Source organism: Leopardus geoffroyi, chromosome B4 (assembly GCF_018350155.1).
Source record: "Leopardus geoffroyi isolate Oge1 chromosome B4, O.geoffroyi_Oge1_pat1.0, whole genome shotgun sequence".
Lineage (NCBI taxonomy): Eukaryota > Metazoa > Chordata > Mammalia > Carnivora > Felidae > Leopardus > Leopardus geoffroyi.
The window spans coordinates 83416987-83440644 of NC_059341.1; the positions used below are offsets into that span (position 1 = coordinate 83416987).

The 23658-nt window shown below is 45.4% G+C and overlaps 2 protein-coding genes across 5 annotated transcripts; both read right to left on the reverse strand.

Moving 5' to 3' along the window:
* Positions 1-641: 641 nt before the first annotated feature.
* On the reverse strand, positions 642-23574 carry STAT2 (signal transducer and activator of transcription 2). 3 transcript variants are annotated; one of them, XM_045464561.1, is made up of 24 exons: positions 23550-23574; positions 15913-16127; positions 15365-15518; positions 14925-15020; positions 14630-14719; positions 14463-14538; positions 13937-14022; positions 13627-13775; positions 7260-7418; positions 7061-7153; positions 6788-6847; positions 6384-6404; positions 6081-6174; positions 5885-5932; positions 5718-5801; positions 5462-5560; positions 5223-5358; positions 5049-5101; positions 4781-4875; positions 4069-4205; positions 3709-3891; positions 3415-3472; positions 2254-2606; positions 642-1974 (listed from the first exon to the last, which is right to left on the reverse strand). In XM_045464561.1, the coding sequence occupies exons 2-24, from the start codon at positions 16041-16043 to the stop codon at positions 1832-1834; spliced, it is 2598 nt and encodes an 865-aa protein (XP_045320517.1). In that variant the 5' UTR covers positions 16044-16127; positions 23550-23574; the 3' UTR covers positions 642-1831. The 3 variants fall into 3 exon arrangements, with proteins under 3 accessions (XP_045320517.1, XP_045320516.1, XP_045320518.1); XM_045464560.1 differs by lacking the exon at positions 23550-23574 and adding an exon at positions 18559-18765; XM_045464562.1 differs by lacking the exons at positions 15365-15518; positions 23550-23574 and having other exon boundaries at positions 15913-16027.
* APOF (apolipoprotein F) lies at positions 20457-23658 on the reverse strand. 2 transcript variants are annotated; one of them, XM_045464565.1, is made up of 3 exons: positions 23550-23658; positions 21685-21757; positions 20457-21446 (listed from the first exon to the last, which is right to left on the reverse strand). In XM_045464565.1, the coding sequence occupies exons 2-3, from the start codon at positions 21685-21687 to the stop codon at positions 20580-20582; spliced, it is 870 nt and encodes a 289-aa protein (XP_045320521.1). In that variant the 5' UTR covers positions 21688-21757; positions 23550-23658; the 3' UTR covers positions 20457-20579. The 2 variants fall into 2 exon arrangements, with proteins under 2 accessions (XP_045320521.1, XP_045320522.1); XM_045464566.1 differs by lacking the exon at positions 21685-21757 and having other exon boundaries at positions 23550-23651.

Consider the following 23658-nt stretch of genomic DNA (forward strand, 5'->3'; position numbering starts at 1 on the left):
GGGCCCCTAAATGTGGCTCCTTTTACTGCCTGACCTTATTACTCCTTACTTTCTTGGCCAAGAATATATTTGGCCAAAGACAGGAGTCCCAATCACTGCAGGATCAAAAGTCAGAGCTGCTTTGACCAGGAAAGGCATTCTGGGAAGATGGCAGTAAATCCCCTAAATTAATGGGATTCTCCCTTTATGGACATCTGTGGACCCCATCAGAGGGTTTGACTACCCAAGGGGAGATAAACTACTTTTGAAACAAAGAGAAGGGGAAGGGGTTAATGTGATCACTTCTCTTCCTTTTCTCCAGAGTCACAACGTTAAAAAGGTATGGGTTTTGGAGTCAAACAGACCCAGGTTTATATATTGGCTTTGTCACCAATCAGCTAAGTGACAATGGGCTAGTTATAGAACTGCTCACCACACCCCCCAACTCATATATAGCTCACAGCCCCCCTGGAGGAATCTAAGGGACAGGAAAGGCTGTTCTAAACATGGAGGTAAGAAGTAAAACATAACAGAAGGGGCCTACTGGGGTGGGTGGAAGACAGGCCATGATTTGCTGATCTTGGTCCTACATGGCCTGCTGGTGTCTCCAAGGACATCAGTCTTTGTGAGCAGAAAAGAAAAGAAGCTCAGAGACAAAACACTTCCAAGTCAGCACAAAGTTTATTAGCCACTTCTGCTCAGAAGGGCCTCTTTCTAAACAAGACTATTCCTCTGAAATATAAGCCAGAAAACAGCCACATGTACAGGGCCTCACTTTCATTACATCTCAAGTTATTTTGGAAACACATTTTAGAGCAATGGGGTTCCCTGGGAATAACTATGGTGTGAGGTTGTGAGCCCTGTGATAAATATTCAAGGTTCTAAGTCCCAGGAACCCAGTTTTTGCCCAGGTCTACACCCAAGGAATAGAAACTCTCCTTTCAGATCAACAATATATTGTACAAAAAGAAGGGATGGTTATCTTAATAGAGAAATATCTAAGATATTTCTAAATATCTAAATATCCAGGGCATCTCTTCCTCTGTAAAAATACCAGACTCTATGTAATACTATAAAAAGTGATTCCTAAATTCCCAGCAACTCTACCATCCCTGGCCTCCAAAAGTGATTTGTCTCCTAAGCAGTGAGGAAGTGGAGACTGGACAGAGTAAAATGATTGTGCAAAGCTTCACAGGCATATTAGATTGGCAGGATCATTTTAAGGGGAGGAATGGGTGGGGCCAGCTTGGGGGTACAGGAGAGGAGACCGGTAAGAAAATGAGGTCTACCTCCTATTCCTTTCTTCACATGGTGGGCTAATGCAGAAAGGTCTCAGTCTCTGCAAGAAACAAAGGAATTTAGGACTTAAATCAGGAATGAAAGGAAGAAGGAAGGAAAAGGTTATTTTAGACATGAGGAAACCAGAAGAGAGAAATGGAATCCTATCACATGTCTCTGTTCCCTACTGATGGCCAATGCTAGTGGGCACCACCACATTAGTCTTACCAACTATTCAAATGTTGACATCCTTCCATACTGGAAAGCAGCCATTCCAAGTGTCTTGCCCTCCAAGTACCTCCTAAATGTCCTGCCCTACCCTCAGAACCCCTATACCTCCCAAAACAGCAGATGGCCTCAAAGATCCTAGTTAGAGCTATGGCCCACATCTATTCTGACTCATTAGTGCCCCTTCCTTACCCACAGTATGCTTTTACTTCCCACTCCAAAACCCAGGGTTAACTTAACCAGCTAAGAATGGGTACATGCTTGATTTTCCATCCTTGGAGAGCACAGCATGATGTGAGGGGTAGGAGGGACAAAAGATACAGGAAGAACAGAGGAAATGTAATTCCTAGTAGTCAGAAGGAATTAAGGGCCCATCCGTGTAGAAATGGCTGGGGTGGAAGACGTAAGCCTCATCCACAGTGTTCTGGCCAGCCAACAGCGGGTCACCATTTGGCATGATTTCTTCGATCTTCATACTGTTCCTGAAAACTAGGTAGTCCAGAGAAAGAAGTCAGGCCTTGCTCTTAGGTAAGGAGTTCCTGACCCAGCAGGGAATATGAGGGAGGATGGCTGCACAGACCTGGTAGGGCCTGAGAAGGCACTTAGGTGGGGTAAGGGAGAGGCAGGTACATTTCCTAATAAAAGGAATCACAAATGAGTGTCCCTCCAGTGAGAAGCTTAGAGCTTAGCCTTTTCTATACTGGGTAAGGGAGGGCAGTTGGTAAAGGGAATGTGTCCCCTCTTCCCCAACCCCATCTCATCACTTACTTTCCATTTCCTCGGTGTTCAAGTGTCTCAGATCATGGGGCAAATCCGGCTCTGGCTCTGTCACTGCCTGTGATACAGGGTCTGGAATAGGCTCCAGCTTCAGTTCTGGTCCCAAGTTTGGCTCTGACACTCTTTGTGATACCACATCTAGTGTGGGCTCTAGCATGGGCTCCAGAGTAGACTCCGGCATGGGCTCCAGGGTTGGACCCAGATCCAGGCCTGCTGCCAGCAGCGGCTCTAACTCCAGGCATGGCTCTAGCTGTGGCACTGGGGCCAATCCTGGCTCTAGCTCCAGTGACTCCACTTCTGGCTCCAGTTTCAGCTCCAGTGGCTGTTGCAGCTCATCCACCTGTCTGGATACCACAGTACAGACAAAAGGGTAGGGCTTGATTACTTAGGTGAAGTGGGGAATGGCAGAGCAAGCAGAGACTGTCTCTAGTCTAAGAAGTCTAGTCCAACAGAGCAGAGGGCTTAAGAGCACAGGCTTTGGAGTCAGGCTTGCCAGAGTTTGAATCCTATCATTTATTAGAGGGGTAGATCTTCACCTCTCTGAGCTGCAGATTTATCATCTGTAAAATGGGAACAATACCACCTCTAACACTTGAGAGGAAGTTGGATCGTTAATAAGCAGGACTTTGGAATCTGACAGACCTAATCATTTATTAGCCATGTACCTTAGTCATGCCACTCTACCACACTAAACCTGTTTCTTGGCTGAAAAGAGTAATACCCCTGTCTACCTCACAGGACTATTATGAAGATTCAATAAATAAGAAACGTTTAAACACAAAACATTTAGCCTAGTACCTGGCATTTAATACACTTTCATTAAATGTGGCTGTCATTACCTGCTTGGATGGGTACTCATAAAAATTAAAATGAGAAAACTGTTCTTATAAAAAAAAATCTAGTACCATGCTTCAAGTAGAAGCCCATTAACATCAGTGATTATGACTATTATTATCAGGGAAGCCCTGTGGAAACAATCTAAGGATAGCAGCAGAAAAACAGAGAGGAAAGAGGCCAAGCAGAACAAGAAAAAATCTAGAGGCTGGAGAGTGTGGGTCAGTAGGAGGGGTCAGAGAGGCGAACTGAGCAGGTTTGGGTCACTCTATCAGCCGAAAAATGTTACGGAGGATGGGCCAAAAGTTCATATCTCACCTGTTAGAGACCACAATGAGCCTATGTTTCAGGTACTTCCTCCGTTCTTGGAGATTAACTGTGGGGGACATACACAGGAAGCCAGGGAGGTCAGTGGATTGGATACATAGCCTAAGGACCCCTATTGCAAACGGTCTTGAGAGTCATATCTCCCTACTAACTAACAGTGTCCCCGGGACAAACCCTTTGACTTCTCTGGATATCATTTTTTCCATGTCTGGAAGAAAGGAGTAGAATTTGTAGATGCCTGAGAATCCCTACAATATTCCAGTGACATATGTCAGTGATTCTCACCTTTCTCCTGGTAGTAACACCCAAAAGCTTCATCCCGGGGTATTCGGGGGTAGAGGAAGCGCAGTGGGTTCTCGGGTATGTTCTCCTCAGTGAGTAGCTGGTAGTCGCGAATGATTTTGGTTAGTGGGAGAGACTGTAGCACTTCCTTGGTGAAGGGCTGCACAGAGTAGATGAGCACCTTATCTGTGGAATGGATGTAGGAATGGGCAGGCCTGAAGGAAAAGGTTGGGCCTGGGAGTTCCCCACCCTGGCTGTCCAACCCCAAACCTGCTGAGAGATTCAGGACACAGCCAGAGAAACCAAGGGCTGATTGAGGGGAGAAGGGACAGGCTGTGGGACCATCAGGGCAAAGCAGCTGACCATCATCCTGGTGTTCCACCCAGGAGCAGGTAATGCCCCCTTCTGATGTTTCACTGAAGCGCAACAGAAAGGTGCCTGAGATGGTCTTCTTCAGCAGCCGGCGTTCCTGGCTCCGGCTCACAAAGCCCATGATGTGTCTGAAACACAGAAAGCTGCTGTGAGGCCCTCCTGCCTCCTTGCTCTCCTCTCCTTGTAGAGGGAGAGAGCGCCAGGTTTTGGCCCTCACTCTGCCATTACAAACTATTCCATCTTGGCCAAGTCACTTCACCTTACTGACAATATCCACCTTCTAGGGTTGTAAGAGGTATGAGGATTCAGTGAGGCCATGTAGATGAAAAGCACCTCGTAAAAGGCAAAGTGCTGTAAAGATGGGCAGGCAGTATAGTGGAAAGAGCATAAGCTTGTGGTCTGACAGGCCTGAGTTTGAATCCCAACTATACCCCTTGGGTAAATTCTTTAACTTCTCTGAGACTCAGCATTGTTGTGAGGATTACATGCGAGAATTCATAAAGAGCACCCAGCAGGCTCTGGAGCACAATGGATGCTGGAAAAACACTGGCTAGGACTATTATTGCCAAGTGTGAGGGTGTGATCTTGCACCAGTTTTTGCTCTCTCTCCCTATTTGCCACATGAGGGCGCACAGAGTCCACTCTCAAGCCTAGAAAGGCAGAAAGGTGGGGGTGGGGAGAGGGAGGCGGACCAAGGCCTTACCCATCATTCCAGAGATCCTTCAGGTGGTCATGAACCAGCTCCAAGATTTTGTCTAACCATGTCCAGAATGGTAGCTTGCCAGGAGGGCTCTCTCGCTGAAGGAGGAATAGAAAGGCAGGAAGAGATGAAGAGTTGCCCGCCCCCCCGCCCCCCCCCCCCCCCCCCCCCCCCCCCCCCCCCCCGCCCCAGTGACGGGAAGGAATTAGGGGGGAAGGGCTAGTGTTTGCTCTAGGGCCTAGATCTAGCAGCACAAAATGCAGCGAGTTACCTTAGTGAAGTCAGCCCAGGATAACCATGCACCCTCAGTCCTGGAGTTCTGCCCTGTGGGCAACAGACAGTTCAGATAATGGAAGGAGACAAGGCCAGGGTCCCTGGAACAGAAAGGACACAGGGCTGGGGAGACTAAGGCTGGGGAAAGGCTGAGAAAAAAGGAGGTCTGTACCAAACAGCTTGTTCCTCAGCATGTTCAGCTGGTCCGAGTCAAGGCCTCGGCCAACATAGGAAGAGAACTGCCAACTGAGAGCAGGGCCCAGCAAGCTCCAGGAGGCCTTGGGGGGGCTGGAGAAGAACTGCTGATTCTGCAAGGGCAGAAGGAAGACAGAATGACTTAGAAGCAGAGCCCTCACACCAAGCTTCCACACCCCTCCTTGCCACCCGTTACTTCTTGGCCCCACCTCCTACCTGTGGGTTTGAGCTAAGCAGATTGAACCAAAGAACAGAGGCCCAGGCAATTGAGAGTTGGTTCATGTTAGAAATAATCACCACAGGGAGGGTGTCTGTCTGAAGAGAAGACAGGAGTTAGAGGAAGGATGTGATGTTTCTAGCTTTGGCAGGGGCAAGGAGAGGATTTCCCACCCTGAAAGGCTTCTATTTAACCCCTGCTTAATGCCTTCTGCCAAATTGGCTTCATCTCTCCTTGCCCTCCATCTTCACTCACTGTCAGCTCCTGCTTCAGACCCTGGTAGGCGTATTTGACTGTAATGCTGATAATGTGTAGTTCCTCTGTCACACCCAGCATTCCCTAGGATAGCCAAGGACATAATGATCAGAGGGCCCTTTGGGAAGTTCCTCCTCCTGTCCCCCAATCCTCTGCCCAAGCCTCACCTTATTGCAGCTCTTTCCTGAACCACCTGAACGTTGCTCGGAGAGAGTCTGTGAATTGAGAGGAAGGAGAGAAAATGCCAGAGTGGGGACCCCAGGGTCCCTGGAACCCCTGTTTTGCCTCAAGACTTCCAAAGGCCGGGAACTTCCCTTAGCCTGTTCCATTGGACTAGAAACTCAAGCAACTAGCCCTTCTTACCAGGTAGCCGAAGTCCCAAATCAAGCCCTGACTCTGCCCCTTCTCGGGGGTCAAAGTTTTCTGGTTTGAGGTCATAATGTTGAACTTCCGGAAGCTATTCCAGGAGGAAGATATATGGAGGAGAGGAGGAGTTATTCTAAAAACTCAGCAGGAATACAACAAAAATTCCACTTCATTTCAGACCTCCCCTTCTCCTTTTGTCCATATCCCACCCAAATCAATCTCCTTCTTGTCTCTGCCCCCATGTGGTTGTGTAGGTCATGCAGTGCACAAATGTTTACAGCATCCTTGTCAGGCACCTACCCTTGTGATTGAGGAGGATTCCTAAAAAAGAAAAAAAAAAAAGTCACTAGGAAGCAAAACAGTGTAGAAGTTAGGAATTTAGACTTTAGGATCAGACAGACCTGGGTTCAAACCCCGATCTGTGCTCACTAACCATATGACCTTGCACAAGTGACAGAATCTCTCTGGCCTTGTTTCTTCATTTAAATGGTGCATTGATAATACCTAACTCATGGGCTTCCTATGACAGATGAGTACTTGACAAGTTACATGTCACATGGTGCTCAACAAAAGCTAGGAGTTATTGTCTCTGAGGTAGGAATGGATTGGGTAAGAACACAGGCCCAAGACCCTATTGTGTGTGTTTCCTCTGGCCCACCAGCCCATGTCCTGGCCACCCCTTGGTCCCATGTACCCCAACTTACCTGTCAATGGAGACTTCTGCAGTCAGTAACTCGTTGCCTTCCTGGAGTCTTACCAGCAATCTAGAGGGAAGAGAGAAGGATGGGGGCAAGTAGTCAACCTCAACCTTCTGGATAGATCAGATATTTGAAAAAAATAAGGTAAGAGATTAGAAGAGATAGATAGATTGAAGAGAAAAGAGAGAAGATGATAAGAGTGGGAAGATCTATAAAGCCAGAAAGGAAACGGTGCCAGGGCTGGAAAAAGGAAGCAGGAATGAGTTCTGAAATACCAACCTTGTTTGGACAGTGAACTTGCTCCCTGTCTTGAGGATAAGGGGTCGATGGGGAGTTTGGGGCATGCAGGGCTGGGTTTCTACCACAAAGGCTCTAGGGAGAGAGATCCAAAGAGAATATATAACTCAGTAACTGTAAGAATGGCTCCTCTTGTTCTTTCCTTCTGCCCTCCCTAGAGGTCCCTCCCTGGCAGCTAGACCTGTGCAGCAGGCGCTGTAGCAACTCCGTGACCTGGGCCTTTCGAAAGTCCACCCCTTTGGTCAGAGGATCATTCTGATAGCTAACCATGTGCCTCAATCCCTCCAGCTCCTTCAGCAGCTGCCACAGGTGAAACAACAGCTTTGCTCCAGCTGTGAACCTGGGTGACAGAATTCAAGAGAGAGTGAAAATTGCTGAGTTTCCTGGTCCCCCCACACAGGCTCCAGAAGCTCCCCTTGAACTATGTGGAGAATCAGAAACTAATTGGGACAGGGGCACTTAGGTGGCTCAGTTGGTTAAGCGTCTGACTTTGGCTCAGGTCATGATCTCGTGGTTTGTGAGTTCAAGCCCCGCATGGGGCTTTGCGCTGACAGTGTGAAGCCTGCTTGGGATTCTCTCTCTCCCTCTCTCTGCCCCTCCCCTGCTCATGCTCTCTTTCTCAAAATAAATAAACTTTAAATAAATAAATAAACAAACAAACAAACAAACTGATTGGGACAAAAAAGGAATCCAAAAGCATATAAAAGATTATGCAACATGATTCATAATCCAAGAAATGAAAATCAAAATCACTTTCACATATAAATCTAGTGAAAGATTTACTTATATAATAAAGTTACTTTTCATATGTCGCTTGAAATGTACTATATATTCTAAGTGCTTAATGTATTTAATCCTTATAACAACCCTATGAGGAAGCTACTATTATTACCCCCATTTTATTGATAATTAAACTCAAGTACAGAAAAGTTAAGTGACTTGCTCAAGGTCATAGAACTAATATGGAATGAGTTGTATGTGACAACTCAGGCAATCAACCTTCACGATCAGTACTACTTTTTTTTTAAATAGGCTCCACACCCAAAGTGGAGCTCAAACTCACGACTCTGAGATCAAGAGTCACATGCTCACTGACTTAGGCAGCCAGGTGCCCCCACAATCCATACTTTTAACTTCTATACTTTACTGTCTATATAACAAAAAATAATAATAGGGAACGTGGTGACAGGAAACCAATCATATACTACATATTAACAAACAGACTGGTATAGCAATTTAGAATTTTTTTTTCAATATATGAAATTTATTGTCAAATTGGTTTCCATACAACACCCAGTGCTCATCCCAAAAGGTGTAGAATTTTTTTTTAATGTGCATTTGTTTTTGAGAGAGAGAGACATAAGAGTGTGAGTGGGGGAGGGGCAGAGAGAAAGGGAGACAGAATCTGAAGCAGGCTCCAGGCTCTGAGCTGTCAGCACAGAGCCCAATGCAGGGCTCGAACTCACAAACCGTGAGATCATGACCTGAGCCCAAGTTGGACGCTTAACCAACTGAGCCACCCTGGCGTCCCTGGAACTATTTTTTCAAAAGCCTTAAAAAATGTACACACAATTTGTAGTATTCTAAAGATACTAGTATTAGTATTTCTAAGATATATCCTAAGGAAATAATCAGACAAATGTGTGAGGAAGTTCATAGCTTTGTTATCTGTAAAATATTTTCTATTGAAAAATTAGAAAAATTGCTATTGGGTATATAAATTATGGCATATTCACACCATAGAATACCATATGACTATTAAAAATAATCATATAGGAGGGGCACCTGGCTGAGCTCCACACTGGGTGCAGTGCCTACTACTTAAAAACAACAACAACAAATAAATAAATAAATAAATAAATAAATAAATAAATAAAATCATATAGGCTCAAAAAATTTTTTTTAAAGATTATTCAAATCATCTCTATACCAACATGGGGCTCAAACAACCTGAGATGAAGCGTCACATGCTCTTCCAACTGAGCCAGTCAGGCACCCCTAGGCTCAAATTTTTAATATGGAAAAATACCCCAAAACATTAAATTTTATTTTCTTACTTTTTATTTTTTTTAAGAAGGTTTCATGCCTAGTGCCAAGCCCAATGCAGGGTTTGAACTCAACCGTGAGATTAAGACCTGAGCTGAGGTGCACCGGGGTGGCTCAGTTGGTTAAGTGTCTGACTTTGGCTCAGGTCACAATCTCAAGGTTTGTGGGTTAGAGCCCTACGTCACGTTCTCTGCTGTCAGTGCAGAGCCCACTTTAGATCCTCTGTTTTCCTCTCTGCCCCTCCCCTGCTCATGCTCTCTCTCTCTCCAATAAATAAACATTAAAAAAAAGACCTGAGCAGAGATCAAGATTCAGATGCTTAGGGGCGCCTGGGTGGCACAGTCGGTTAAGCGTCCGACTTCAGCCAGGTCACGATCTTGCGGTCCATGAGTTCGAGCCCCGCGTCGGGCTCTGGGCTGATGGCTCAGAGCCTGGAGCCTGTTTCCAATTCTGTGTCTCCCTCTCTCTCTGCCCCTCCCCCGTTCATGCTCTGTCTCTCTCTGTCCCAAAAATAAAATAAAACGTTGAAAAAAAAAAAAAAAAAAAGATTCAGATGCTTAGCCGACTGAGCCACCCAGGCGCCTCCCAAAATACTAAATTTTAAAAAAATCACAAGATAGTACATATCTGATATGACCTGACTTTTGCTTAAAATAGATATATATTTGGGGCACTGGCCTGGCTCAGTCAGTGGAGATGAAACTCTTAATCTCAGGGTTGTGAGTTCGAGCCTCATGATGGGTGTAGAGATTACTTAAAATCTTTAAAACAGAACTACATTATGTATATGCATAGAGAAAATCTATGAAAATATATTCAAAAGCCCTAACAATGAGTAACTCCGCATCATCACATTATGCAGATGGGTAGTTGTTACTTTCTTTTCTAAGTTGTCTGAATTTTTTTCAATTGGCACACATATTTATAATCAGAAAAATCAATAAAGTTCTATTAAAGACAATGAAACAAAGGATCAACACAATAACAGTAACACTACCAAAAAGAAAAGACATATACTTCAACCCAAGAATACCACTTCTGGGAACTTATATTACAGATATAATTAGGGATATAAATAAAGATCTAGCTATGAGGATACTTATTGTAGCATTGTTTAAAAGAGCAAGAAATCAAAAACTTAAAAAAAAAATTTTGTTGAATATATGCAATGAAATATGACTCATCCATAAAAAAGAACGAAATCTTGTCATTTGCAACAATGTGGATGGAGCTAGACAGTTTTGCTAACTGAAGTAAGTCAAAGACAAATACCATATGATTTCACTCATATGTGGAATCTAAGAAATGAAACAGATGAATATAGGGTAAAAAAAACAAAAAGAGAGATGCAAAGCAGAAAACAGACTCTTGAGTGAGGGTTGTGGCAGGTGGGGGGTGCTGAGGGGGTGGTTGGGGGGATGGGTTAAATGGGTGATGGGCATTAAGGAGGATGGACACTTGTGATGAGAGGAGCATTAGGTGTTGTATGGAAGTGAGGCATCACTAAATTTACACCTGAAACTAATACTACACTGTATGTTAACTAGCTGGAATTTAAACAAAAACTCGGGGAAAAAATTGAAAAGAAAAAAGCAAGAAATCACTAGATCATAGTTTGCCAACCTCTATACAAATGATGGATATGTTTGCAACTATAATTCAAATAGTGATTCTGTACACTAAGCCCCATATACCTGTTTTCAATTTACCTGAACATCATTGTGATTCATTCTTAATAGTTTACTTTTTAAAAATATTATTTAATTAATTTTTTTAAAGTAAACTGTATCCCCCAACTGGGGCTCGAATTCATGACCCCCAAATCAAGAGTCACATGCTCTACCCACTGAACCAGCCAGGTACCCCTATTTTTAGTAAATTATAACGAATTTTCTTATTAGAAAATATTTAAGGAACATCTGTATGGCTCCGTCGGTTAAGTGTCCCACTCTTTTTTTTTTTTTTTCAACGTTTATTTATTTTTGGGACAGAGAGAGACAGAGCATGAACAGGGGAGGGGCAGAGAGAGAGGGAGACACAGAATCGGAAACAGGCTCCAGGCTCTGAGCCATCAGCCCAGAGCCCGACGCGGGGCTCGAACTCACGGACCGCGAGATCGTGACCTGGCTGAAGTCGGACGCTTAACCGACTGCGCCACCCAGGCGCCCCAAGTGTCCCACTCTTGATCGCAGCTCAGGTCATGATCTCACTGTTCATGAGATTGAGCCCTGAGTCAGGCTCCGTGCTGACAGTGTGGAACCTGCTTGATTCTGTCCCCTCCCCCCGCCAAATAAACATTTTTTAAAAGAAAATATTTAGGGGTGCCTGGGTGGCTCAGTTGGTTGAGCGTTCGACCTTGGCTCAGGTCATGATCTCACAGTCCGTGCGGGGTTCGAGCCCCACATCGGGCTCTGTGCTGACAGTTCAGAGCCCGGAGCCTGCTTCCGATTCTGTGTCTCCCTCTCTCTCTGCCCCTCCCCCACTCACACTCTGTCTCTCTCTCCTTCAAAAATAAACATTAAAAAAAAATTTTTTTTTAAAAGAAAATATTTAAAACAATAGGCACTCTAAGTATCTTGAAGGACAAAGCAATTATTTTTTCCACATCACAAAAAAAAATAATATAAAAAAGGGCCTACTAAAAAAAAAAGCAAGAAATTAAAAAACCACCTAAATGTCCAAAAATAGGAGTTCATTAATTAAATTGTTACCTCTATATAGGGAACTATGAGGCAACCATTAAAAATAACATGGGTAGGGGGGCACCTGGGTGGCTCAGTTGGTTGAGCGTCCAACTTTGGCTCAGGTCATGATCTCACAGTCTGTGAGTCCGAGCCCCATGTCAGGCTCTGTGCTGACAGCTCAGAGCCTGGAACCTGCTTCGGATTCTGTGTCTCCCTCTCTCTCTGCCCCTCCCCTGCTCATGCTCTGTCTCTGTCTCATAAATAAATAAAAACATTAAAAAAAATTAAAAAGAAAATAAATAACATGGGTAGGGGCACCTGGCTGGTTCACTTGGTTTACTGAGCATGCACCTCTTAATCTCAGGGTGGTAAGTTCAAGCCCCACTTTGGGTGGAGTTTACTTAAACAAACAAATAAATAAGTAAATAAAATCTTACAAAAAATATGTATCAGCCTGTCTCGTTAAAAAAATAAACAAATAACGGATAAATATTGTAATATACTGCTAAGTTTAAAAAAACAGTGCTTGGGGCACCTGGGTGGCTCAGTCGGTTAAGCGTCCGACTTCGGCTCAGGTCATGATCTCATGGTTGGTGAGTTCGAGCCCTGCATCAGGAACTGTGCTGACAGCTCGGAGCATGGAGCCTGCTTCGGATTCTGTGTTTCCTTCTCTCTCTGCCCCTCCCCTGCTTGTGCTCTGTCTCTTTCTCTCTCTCAAAAAAAAAAACATTAAAAAACTTTTTTTAATTAAGAAAAAACAGCTCTCAAAATATTATGAAAAATATGATTCAATTTTTGTGGGTTTGTTTTTTTATTTTAGAGAGATTTATTTTATTAATTTTATTTTTTATTTATTTTTAATTTTTAAATGCTTATTTATTTTTGAGACAGAAAGAGACAGAGCGCAAGCAGGGGAGGGGCAGAGAGAGAGAGAGAGAGAGACAGAATCTGAAGCAGGCTCCAGGCTCTAAGCTGTCAGCACAGAGCCCAATGCAGGGCTCGAACCCACAAACTGTGAGATCATGACCTGAGCTGAAGTCGGATGCTTAACCGACTAAGCCACTCAGGCACCCCTATTTATTTTATTTTAGAGCACAAGCGGGGAAGAGGGACAGAGGGAGAGAGAGAGAGACAGTCTTTAACGTTTTTTTTAAAGTTTATTTATTTTGAGAGAGAGAGAGAGAGAGAGAGAGAGAGAGAGAGAGAGAGAGAGAGAGAGAAAGCACACATAGGCATGCGAGCTGGGGAGGGGCAGAGAGAAAGGGAGAGAATCCCAAGCAGGATCCACTATGTGATCACGGAGCCCAATGTGGGGGCTCAATCTCACAAACCTTGAAATCACGACCTGAGCTGAAATCAAGAGTCGGATGCTCAACCAACTGAGCCACCTAGGCACCCCTCAATTTTTGTATAATAATATTACAGTAGTTATATCTGGATAGTAAGATAATAGGTAATTTTCTTTCCTCTTTTTCAGCATTAATAGTCATTGTGGCTAAATTAAAAAAAGGGTAGAAAATATATTTCTTGGGTGATTAAAAAGGAAGGAGAAACCAGCTTGTGGATTAATCCATTACTTCCACCAAAACAAAGCCTGGGCTCTGGGCTCCCTGGGTGGTGAGAATGAAGAGAGGGTCACTGCAGTCAGACAAGGGAGCTGGGATCATTTGGAAAAGCAGAGAGTAAGAAGGGCAATAGCTCTTGCCTAGGTAGGCAATTCATTACATGAATGAGAAAATTCATTACAACTCACAATTTACAGTTTACAAAGCACAGCGGTATGGCTGGGACAGGGGCTGGGTAGGAGACGCCTCTCACCACTTCTCTAGTTGTTCCAATCCTCCATTCAGAGGGGCTCCAATGCAGGCTTTCTGCTGCTGGATTTTCCATTCCTCCAACCTGGGCAGCAGTAGCTCAACGAGGGTAGTTAATCGGCCTAGCAATGCTTTGATGGCATCCAGTACCTCCTAAGAAAGCCATAAAGTGAGTGGTGAGCACTTCTTACCATCACCCTCTACCATCCACCTGGGGATGAAGAGACAAAGAAGCCAAAGCTAAGACACCAGGCCTCCCATATGCCTCATTTACCCCAATGCCCTGCTACCCACTCCCTCTGTCTGCCTCCCACCTTTCTCCTTTTGTCCAGTTCATTAAGAGTTTCCTGCAGAAGCTGCTGCTGCCTGGTCTGATGGGGGTCCAAACAGGGTGTCTTCACTGAATGGCAGGAGCAGGAGGGAGACAGATGCTCAGACCTAGGGCTCCTTCCCCTCCCCATCCAGACTAGGACCTCAGTCAGAGTCAGGTGGGGAGGGGGGGAATTTTGAAGGGAGAAAAGGGGGAACCAAGCAAAGCACAGGCACCTCTGAGCCCTCAGACAAATTCTGAATGGTCACACTTGAACCAAAAGCCCACTCAACCTGCTAAGGCAGTTTTCCATGCATCTCCCCCAACATTCACTAGCTGTCCCTCAGCCACACCTTCAGCCCAACCTCTATAACATATCCTAGCACTTTTAGCTTTGCATGGCAGCAGGACTGTAGCCAGTGACGTGTAGTAGCCAGGGGAGATTATTGCTTACTGGGGCTTTTCTCTTCTCCTCTCTTGGCCCCCAAGCAGGCACCTGTCTTTCGCCCACCCCTCAGTATGCTGCCTACCTTGGGCCTGGATCTTATATCGGAAGCAGAAGACATCCTGCTGGTCTTTCAGCTGGCAGATGCATTTCACCAGCTTCTGTAGAGGGGATAAGACCCAGATGAGGCTGCTTCTGTGGGAGGAGTCAGGCCGAGCCCTACCCACCCTGACTCTTGCTGCATCTACTAACCTCCATCATAACTGTTAATTCCAGGATCCTGGATTCAATCTCATGCTGCTGGCTCTCTGCAGGTGCTTCGAGGGCTGGCTCTTCCTGTTCCTGAAATAAGAGACTCTGAGCACATTTCAATTCTGACATTTCATCTCTTAAATCCAGGCCTTCAATTATACCACAGGGAGGAAGGTGGGGGGGGGGGGGTGGCGGGAGGGGGGAGCAATTCTTGTTCTGAGACAAATTTCCTGAGTCCTTTCCATGGTCACTCTCTACTCTGGGAGCTTTCAAAATCACTACAAATCGTTCTTACCGATTGAGCCCTCTGAGCCTGGATCAGAATTCTTTTTTCTTCCAGAAGGAGATTAAAGATCATCTCAGACAACTGGGTAGGGCCCTGGGGAAAGGCCTGCAGTAGGAAGAGAAAGAATTGAACTCAACTGTCTTCAATGATCTACCCCTCCAGACCTTCCCCACCAGTGACCCCAGTACTTCCCCCTCCTCAGGGTCCCTAGTCTTTCCCCTTTTCACCACTAGTCCCCCAAAACCCAGTGTCTTCCTAACAGGGTCTTCTAGACTCTGCCCTTTTTTCTGCCAGTGATCCCCCAAGTCCACACCTTGTCCTCTCTTTCCCCAGATCTGCCCCCATCCCTTTACATCTTTAGGTCCTGTTCCGTACCCTAAATCATACTTCTCTACACTCAGCTCCCTTTCAATTTAGCTTTTTTGGCTCTTCCTGGTTCCTCCAAGCACCTGAATGTCCCGATAGAATTTTCTCAAGTTGTGCCGTAGTAACAAGCACTCAGTGTTCTGGCTGCAGCGGCCACACTCATAATTCAGTTGGTCCAAGAAATGGAAGAACAGCATGTTAGCCTTGGAATCATCACTGCCAAATGCAGCATCCTGCCTGGGGACAGAGAATGACAAGGATTGGAATCTTGGGGGCTGCCTGGTTTCAGTCGGTTAAGCGTCCAATTCTTAATTTTGGCTCAGGTCATGATCGCAAGGATTCGTGAGATAAAGCCCAGCATCAGGCTCTGCACTTACAACATGGAGCCTGCTTGGGATTCTCTCTTTCCCTCCTCCTCTGCCTCTCCCCTGCTCACTTCCCTTGCACTCTCTTTCTCTCAAAATAAATAAATAAACTTAAAAAAAAAAAAAAAAGCCTCTCTGCAGGGTTGCTACTATCTTTTGAAGCCTTCAAACCCCTTCCTGCCCTTGGTGTCTACAAGATCCTGGGGACTCAGAAGAAGGAAACCACTTTCCTCATCCACCTGTACCCAACTTCCTAAAGTCCTTACCAGTTTTGGTCTTCAATCCAGACAGCTAAGCATTGTCGAATGTCCATTGGCAGGAGGCTATTTGAGTAGAGCTGGTGTAGCTGATCCTGAAAAGGGTTGTCGAGATCCTGTAGCATCTCCCACTGCGCCATTTGGGATCTGAGTCTGAAGGATGCAGGTTCCCAACTGGAAATTTTGCTGAACTAAATCATCCACAGTCTCATGATTGCTTATTACTACAAATTTAAAATTATACAGGTAAGAAAAAATAAAAATTAAAGCTACATTGACCATACTTCCAATCTTGGTCCCTTCCCTTTCTCTCCATAGGTAACCAATATTATCAGTTTGGTGCATATTCTTCCAGAAAGTACCATTCAAGGGCTCCAATATGTAGGCCTTTTTGTTTTAATAATTTTCAAACACACACCAAAGCAGAGTGAATAGTACAGGAATCATCAGCTTCACCAACATTAATGATATTTCTACCACCTTTATTTATTTCATCTATCATCCCCAATGAATTTATTTTGGATTTATTTGTTTGTGTTTGTGTTCACTTATGCTGGAGCATTTAACCATCAATCTGAGTCAGAAGTATTTATTTTAGGGGTGCCTGGGTGGCTCAGTCAGCTAAGCATCTGAATCTTGGTTCTGGCTCAGGTCATGATCTCACAGTTCATGGGTTTGAGGGTTTGAGCCTACTCAGTGAGAAGCCTGGTTGGGATTCTCTCTCTCCCTCTCTCTGCCTCTCTCCCACTCTCACTTGCGCGCGCTCTCTCTCAAAATAAATAAACTTAAATTTTTTTTTTAATCTTTAAGAAGTATTTATTTCAGCATAATCCCTGCTGGCTCCAAAGCTTTATCAGAGGTTGACACCTCTTAAGAGACAGGTATACCCTATAATCTGCTCTCCATGTAGGAAGAACTCCATTCCAAATGTTTAAATACTGTGAAAGGGGTCACTCAATCCCTAAGACTGTGATACTTTTATGACTCTTATTAACCTCCAATTTTTCGTGTAGATTATCAACTGTGTGAGAGACCCAGAAATTTTTTTTTTTTTTTTTTTTTTTCCCACCAGGGTGGGCTGGACATAGAAAGCAAAGATTTTTGTTTGTTTGCTTTTTCACTGAGAAATTTCCCTCAAAACTGGTTTTTGTCTGTCACCAAGCAGGCTGAAGTAAGAATCTTTCTTCCTATCTTTCCCTGCCCACTGCCATCTGTCTGCTTAGGAACAAAAACTTATTCTTGCTGCAGCCTGAGCCTAACAGAAAAGAGTGTTTACATACATCTGTGTTCTAAAAAAAGTCACATGATTTTATTACAAATGAAAGAAAAATGTTTGGGGTGGGAGAAATTCTCTCCGCCCCCCCCCCCCAGTATGAATAATCATGAGATGCTTTTCCACCTCTTTGCAGTAAAACATGGAGAGGAAATGATTGACCAGGGGCTCCTATTTTTTGTTTTAATCCTTTTACTAGTGCTTGCCTTTTTAAACTGCATACCTGTACTGCTTTAAAAAAACAAATGGAGGGGCACCTGGGTGGCTCAGTCAGTTAAGTGTCCAGTTCTTGATCTCAGGCTCAGGTCTTGATCTCAGGACTGTGAGTTGAAGCCCTGCACTAGGCTGGCCATGAAGCCTACTGAACTTAACAAAAGAAAAAAAAAAATGGAGAAACCCCAGTTCTCAAGGAACTAATCTCAGCTGGTACTAAAAGAGCAAGGTGTCAAGTAAACCCTGAGGTTTAAATATTAAACAACAACAACAACAACAAAATCCATAGTCTTCCCAAATAAATCACAAATACAAAGGTTAAAATCTGTAACACTTACGTTTTTTTTCCAATTATCCCTCATTCTCTTAGGTACATATTTTGTGCTCAATCAGCTTTTCAGAAAACAATTGCATGTTGTATGTAACCTTAGGCAAATCGTTTCGTTTTTCCGTCCCTTTTTTTGTTTTTGTTCTGTTTTTAATGCTTATTCATATTGAGAGAAAGAGAGCACAAGGAGGGGAGGGGACAGAAAGAGAGGGAGAGAGAATCCCAAGTAGGTTCTGGTCTTGCCAGCCTGGGGTTCGATTCCACAAACCCTGAGATCATGATCTGAGTCTAAATCAAGAGAATCAAGGTGGGTCGCTAAACCGAATGGGTCACCCAGGCGCCCCTGTCCCTTATACTTAGCAAAGAAAGATGTTAAATCATACCTACCTTTGGACATTTTTTTTTTTTTTTTTTTTTTACAGTGAGCATCAAAACTAACACAGACCGGAAGGTAAAATCGTTGGCTAAGGCACTGAACAAATGCAACACGGGTATCGGAGGCTGCAGGGGAGTCTGGGGAGGTGGGTGTTAAGAGTTGGGAAGCTGTGGGGCGCCTGGGGGGCTGAGATGCTTGAGCGTCGACTTCGACTCAGGTCATGATCTCCCAGTTTGTGGGTTCGAGCCCCGCGTCGGGCTCTGTGCTGACAGCTCACAGCCTGGAGCCTGCCTCGGATTCTGTGTCTCCCCCTCTCTCTGCCCTTCCCCTGCTTGTGCTCTGTGTCTCTCAAAAAAAATAAATGTTTAAAAAAAAAAAAAAGAGTTCGGAAGCTGGGCTGGACAGGATGGGGAGATTCAGCATGCAGCACAGGACAGCTATTTCAACCCCGGAATGAAGACTTACCACTCCAGGACGTACCGCCGGGGCCTGCCGCCCTTCCCAGAGAGGAACTAGCGCCTGCACTCCGACCCCGGCGCGCACTCTGGGCCTGTACCTGGCGAGGGTCTCAGCCCCTGCTCTCTCCAGCGGTTCAGGGCAAGGCTTCCGGTCCCAAGGAGTTCAGGCACCAGCAATCGCGCCCCGCCCTCATTCTTCGGCCCGCCCCTCGGATCCTCCCCCTTGTAGCAGGCTGGCGCGAGTGGCCGGCTGAACACAGCCTGGCAACCCCGACGCTAACTGCCATTCAGCCCAACTTTTCCAAGTTCATTGGCGGTGCCACAACTCCTCCCCCCGGTGGGGCGGGACAAGCGGCCCCGAGATCACACTTCCAGCTCCAGGGATTGATGGGATAGCTCGAGTACGCCCTGCCCCGCGGAGGGAGGAGTCCAATTAACGTAATAGCCCAGGACTGAAACAGCTGATTTCCGAGAACTTGCGCCAAGCCGGCGAAACCGAGACTAGCCCTGGGCACTGCAGGCTCTGTTCCATAAGAGGCGGGACCGGAATTTCGACCCTTTGGGCTAGGAAGGGAGGAGCTGTAGTAATAAATAATATTTACAATAATATATTGTAAATATATATAAATATTGTATGTAATATGTAATATTATGTAATATGTAAATGTAATATGTAAATATGTAAATAATATATTGTAAATAATATTATTTACAATAAATAATATTGTTAAGCACTTGAGGTTCATTGTATCATTTTCATTTCCACAAAAAGCCATCCAGGTGAAAATGATTATCACCACTTTAGACATTTTATTTTGGGGACAGAGAGAGACAGAGCATGAACGGGGGAGGGGCAGAGAGAGAGGGAGACACAGAATCCGAAACAGGCTCCAGGCTCTGAGCCATCAGCCCAGAGCCCGACACGGGGCTCGAACTCACGGACCGCGAGATCGTGACCTGGCTGAAGTCGGACGCTTAACCGACCAAGCCACCCAGGCGCCCCACTTTAGACATTTTAAAAACTGAACTTTGAGAAAAGTTAAGTTACTGGTCAGGGATCATTGAGGCTCTTACAAGTGGAGGCTGGATTGAAATCCAAATCCTCTGCCTCCAAACCCCAAACTTTAAAATCCTTGCATTTTGGGGCGCTTGGGTGGCTCAGTCCATCAAGCGACTTAGGTTCAGGCCATGATCTCTCAGGTCATGAGTTAGAGTCCTGCCTCAGGCTCTGTGCTGACAGTTCAGATTCTGGACCCTGATTTAGATTGTGTCTCCCCCTCTCTCTGCCCCTCCCCTGCTTGTGCTCGCTCGCTCTCTCTCTCAAAAATAAACAAACATTAAAAAAATTAAATTATTTTTAATGTTTATTTATTGTTTTTGAGAGATAGACAAAGCACAAGCAGGGCAGGGGCAGAGAAAGAGGGAGACAGAATCTGAAGCAGGTTCCAGGCTCCGAGCTGTCAGCACAGAGCCTGACGGGCTTGAACTCACAAACTGTGAGATCATGACCTGAGCCAAAGCCAGACACTCAACCGACTGAGTCACCCAGGTACCCCAAACATTAAAAAATTTTTTGATAAAAAATAAAATACCTGTACTTGGGGGAGCCTGGGTGGCTCAGTAGGCAACAGACTCTTGGTTTCGGCTCAGGTCATGATCTCACGGTTCATGAGTTTGAGCCCTGCATCCATCTCTCTGCTGTCAGGGCAGAGAGCTGCTTCGGATCCTGTCTCCTTCTCTCTCTGCCTCTCCCCTGGACATGCACATGCTTGCACGCTCTCTCTGTCTCTGTCTAAAAATAAATAGACATTAAAAAAGAAAAAAACTCTGCATTTTACAGCACTGCCTTCCTCATTGATAACAAACCAGAGATTTGGATTTTGAAGAAACACACATTACAGCTTGTCAAAATATTAGATTTGTTCATTCTGTTAGGACCACCGTTTACATCCCAAGACCGCCATCTCAAGATGGCATAAGTCATAGCTATTAAATAAGCCCTGAATTAATAATGGTGCGACACTAAGGTCAAAGGGCCTTGGAAGTTGTTTCTTCCAGGTCACTCACATTTAAAGCCCTCCCCCAGGTCTCCTCACTGATCTCTGGCAGAGGGGTGTTTGCTTCATTCACATAGTAATACTGGATCAACTGTTGAATCCCAACCTTCACTGCAGGTTTAAGTGCAGCGCTGATTAGTAGTCCTGTGGGTCCCCCAGATAACCCAACCATGGTCATCAGAAAGTCATAACCCATATCTATGACCCCATCTTGGCCTCGTTCCTTGGCCTTGTCTGAGCAGTTCTGAGCAGCATAATACAGAGCTGTGCCCAGGTTGTAGTAGGTTCCCACTCCTGGCAACAGCTGGACTATATCATGCACACCCTGCTCCTGCTCCTGTTCACAGTCATTGATGGGTAGGGATCGTTGGGCTCTTTGTGGGCCCGGCTGCTCCCTGGTCAACAGCTGTAGAGCAGAGGCCAGGGCATCCACTGAAACTGCCCTCCCTGTGCTTCTGCTTTTCTGGAGCCCTTGAAGATGCCGGATGAGGATCTGTGTAGCTTTCACACCCCCCTGATGATACAACTGAAGTTGCAGGGCCCAGGTATCAGCCTGGCAGCCAGCTTTCTCCAGGGTGATCAGCAGTGGCAAGCCTACCAAGAACTTGAGTAGAGGGGCCACGTGGGTGAAGCCAGGCAGGGACTTTGGGAGCAGGGTCTGGCAGAACAAAGGGTCTGAGGAAGGTGGCCACGACCTCAAGGATGAGGGAAGGTGCATCAGAATATTTGTCTGGTTTCCATATGAAATGGCATCCACAGGGTGCAGCAGGAGGTAGCAAAAAAGCAGCTCAACTTGTATCGTGATGAATCTGAGGCCACACATGTCTGAAACAGTACACTGGAGAGGCGACAAACCAGAAAAATACAAACCAGTTCCCTAAGGGTTGTGGTCTGAAAGGAGCCCAGGACTCGGGGCACACCTCCAGCCATCATCTCCAAGCTTCCGTTATTTTTAGGTAAAGGCCCCAGAAATAGGAAATGCAGCCCAATTGTTCCCATCTGGCCTTCCCCATCTTCAAGTCACCAGAGACTTCCTCTGCTTTATTACCATCCGTTTATAGGGGACCCCAAATTACCATACAGTCCAGGCGAGAAGTGAGTTTGTCTTGGTAGGTTTGGTTGCTCCTCAATCCAGTTCTGCCCACTTCTCTGCCCCATGAAGAAAGGAAAGATTTGCTTTCCCCCGTAACCGGTAAGAGATGTAATCTCTGCAAATAGTTGTCCTTTGTATTGGCTGCTCAAACCCTGTCCCCTTGTCACACTCTCGACCTCAATACCTAAGACCCCATTTTATTTTGTCTCTCTTTTCAGTTAAGAATTAAATTAGTGAGCTACAGCATCTATCTAGCTGGGGATTTAGTACAGGGTGGATGAATGAGAAAAAGGTTAAAATACTTCTCATGCTTAGTACATATTACATGCACAGTATACGATGACTGAAGAAAAAGAAAAGGAAAGCAAAATGGAATAACAACTAGAGGCTGGGACTTTCTAAGTGGAGAGGGGCAAGGCTAACACCAGTCACATGTGTTTTAGCACTGGCATGAAATAAAGAGCATACATCTGTCCTGAGCGATCTGCTACATTTCTAACTACTTACCATGTCCCATCTTTGAACATAGTCCTGAGAAAAGACACTTGTTTCTTAGTTGGCATTGAATATCTGAAGTACACCTAGACAAATTCCTGAATCAATTTCTCCATAAAGCACTTCCAAATAACTGTGGAACATTTGATAAGTTATATTGTCATCATCCATAGACATTGAGAGGTCCTTTCTTACCTTAGGGGTTGCTTCAGCTTTTTGCCCAATCCTTCCCCATGTTCCCAAGACTTATTCCTGCAGTTCTAGGGGATATTGACAGCAAATTCTTTGAACTGTGTCAGCAACATGGGAGATGGCTGGTAGACCTGCCTCACCAGTGGGTGTATTTGCCACCATCAATACATCCCTCAGGGTAAATAGCTGAGTGTTGGATTTATCCAAGTTTCCCTCCAGATCCCCCAGATCCCTCAGGATAAACTTTGTATTGCCAATGCCTTCCTCTGTCTGCTTTTTTACTTTCATGGATGAGGGTTTCAGTTGATGTCCTTTCCTCCCATCCTAACAAGCTGAAGCTGCAGAATGTGAGCCTTAGTTGGGCAGCCAACCTCCTCCAGGGACACCCCCACAGCTAAGTAGGATAGGTACTCAGGCAGAGTGGCTATGGAGTGGGTAGCATGCAAGAGATCCTGGAAGGTCTTGAGATATGGGAGAGGGATCTGGATGGAGAGTGTTTTCAGAGAATGCCCAGTTTTTGTCAAAGATGGCTGGAAGTTCAGGGCCCCTTTCTGGACATTTCTTGGGAAGACTGCCAACGAGGACAGCAAAACACAGCAAAGGGGTGCCTGGCTGGCTCAGTTGGTAGAGCATGTGACTCTTGATCTCGGGGCTATGTTTGAGCCCCATGTTGGGTAGATTACTTAAAAATAAAATCTTAAAGGGCGCCTGGGTGGCTCAATCGGTTGAGCGTCCAGCTTCAACTCAGGTCATGATCTCGTGGTTTGTGGGTTCGAGCCCCACGTCGGGCTCTGTGCTGACAGCTTGCTCAGAGCCCAGAGCCTGCTTCAGATTCTATGTCTCCTTCTCTCTCTGCCTCTCCCCCCACTCACTATCTCTTTCTGTCACTCAAGAATAAATGTATAAAAAATTTAAAATTAAATTAAAAAATTAAATCTTAAAAAAAAAAAGACACAGCAAAGGAGCAGCACAGCCTGGATCATGGTGGGTCAGCAGGAACAGCCCTGCTTGAAAGAAGTGCTCGGGTTGGGAAGTAGGGAAGGCTTGGGACAAAGAGACACCAAGACTGGTCAGAGCTTGGAAGTGGCCCTGCCCTTGGAAACTTTAATTACCCTGGACACAACTTTGCCCCCACCCTTACAAACTGTGGGCAGTCCTCACCTGCTCCAGAAACAAGCCAGAGGAATAAGATGGTCCGAACACGTCCTTTCCTCGGTGCTTCTCTAATCTGAATGACAGCTTTCTAGAACTCACCTTCTCTTCATTCCAG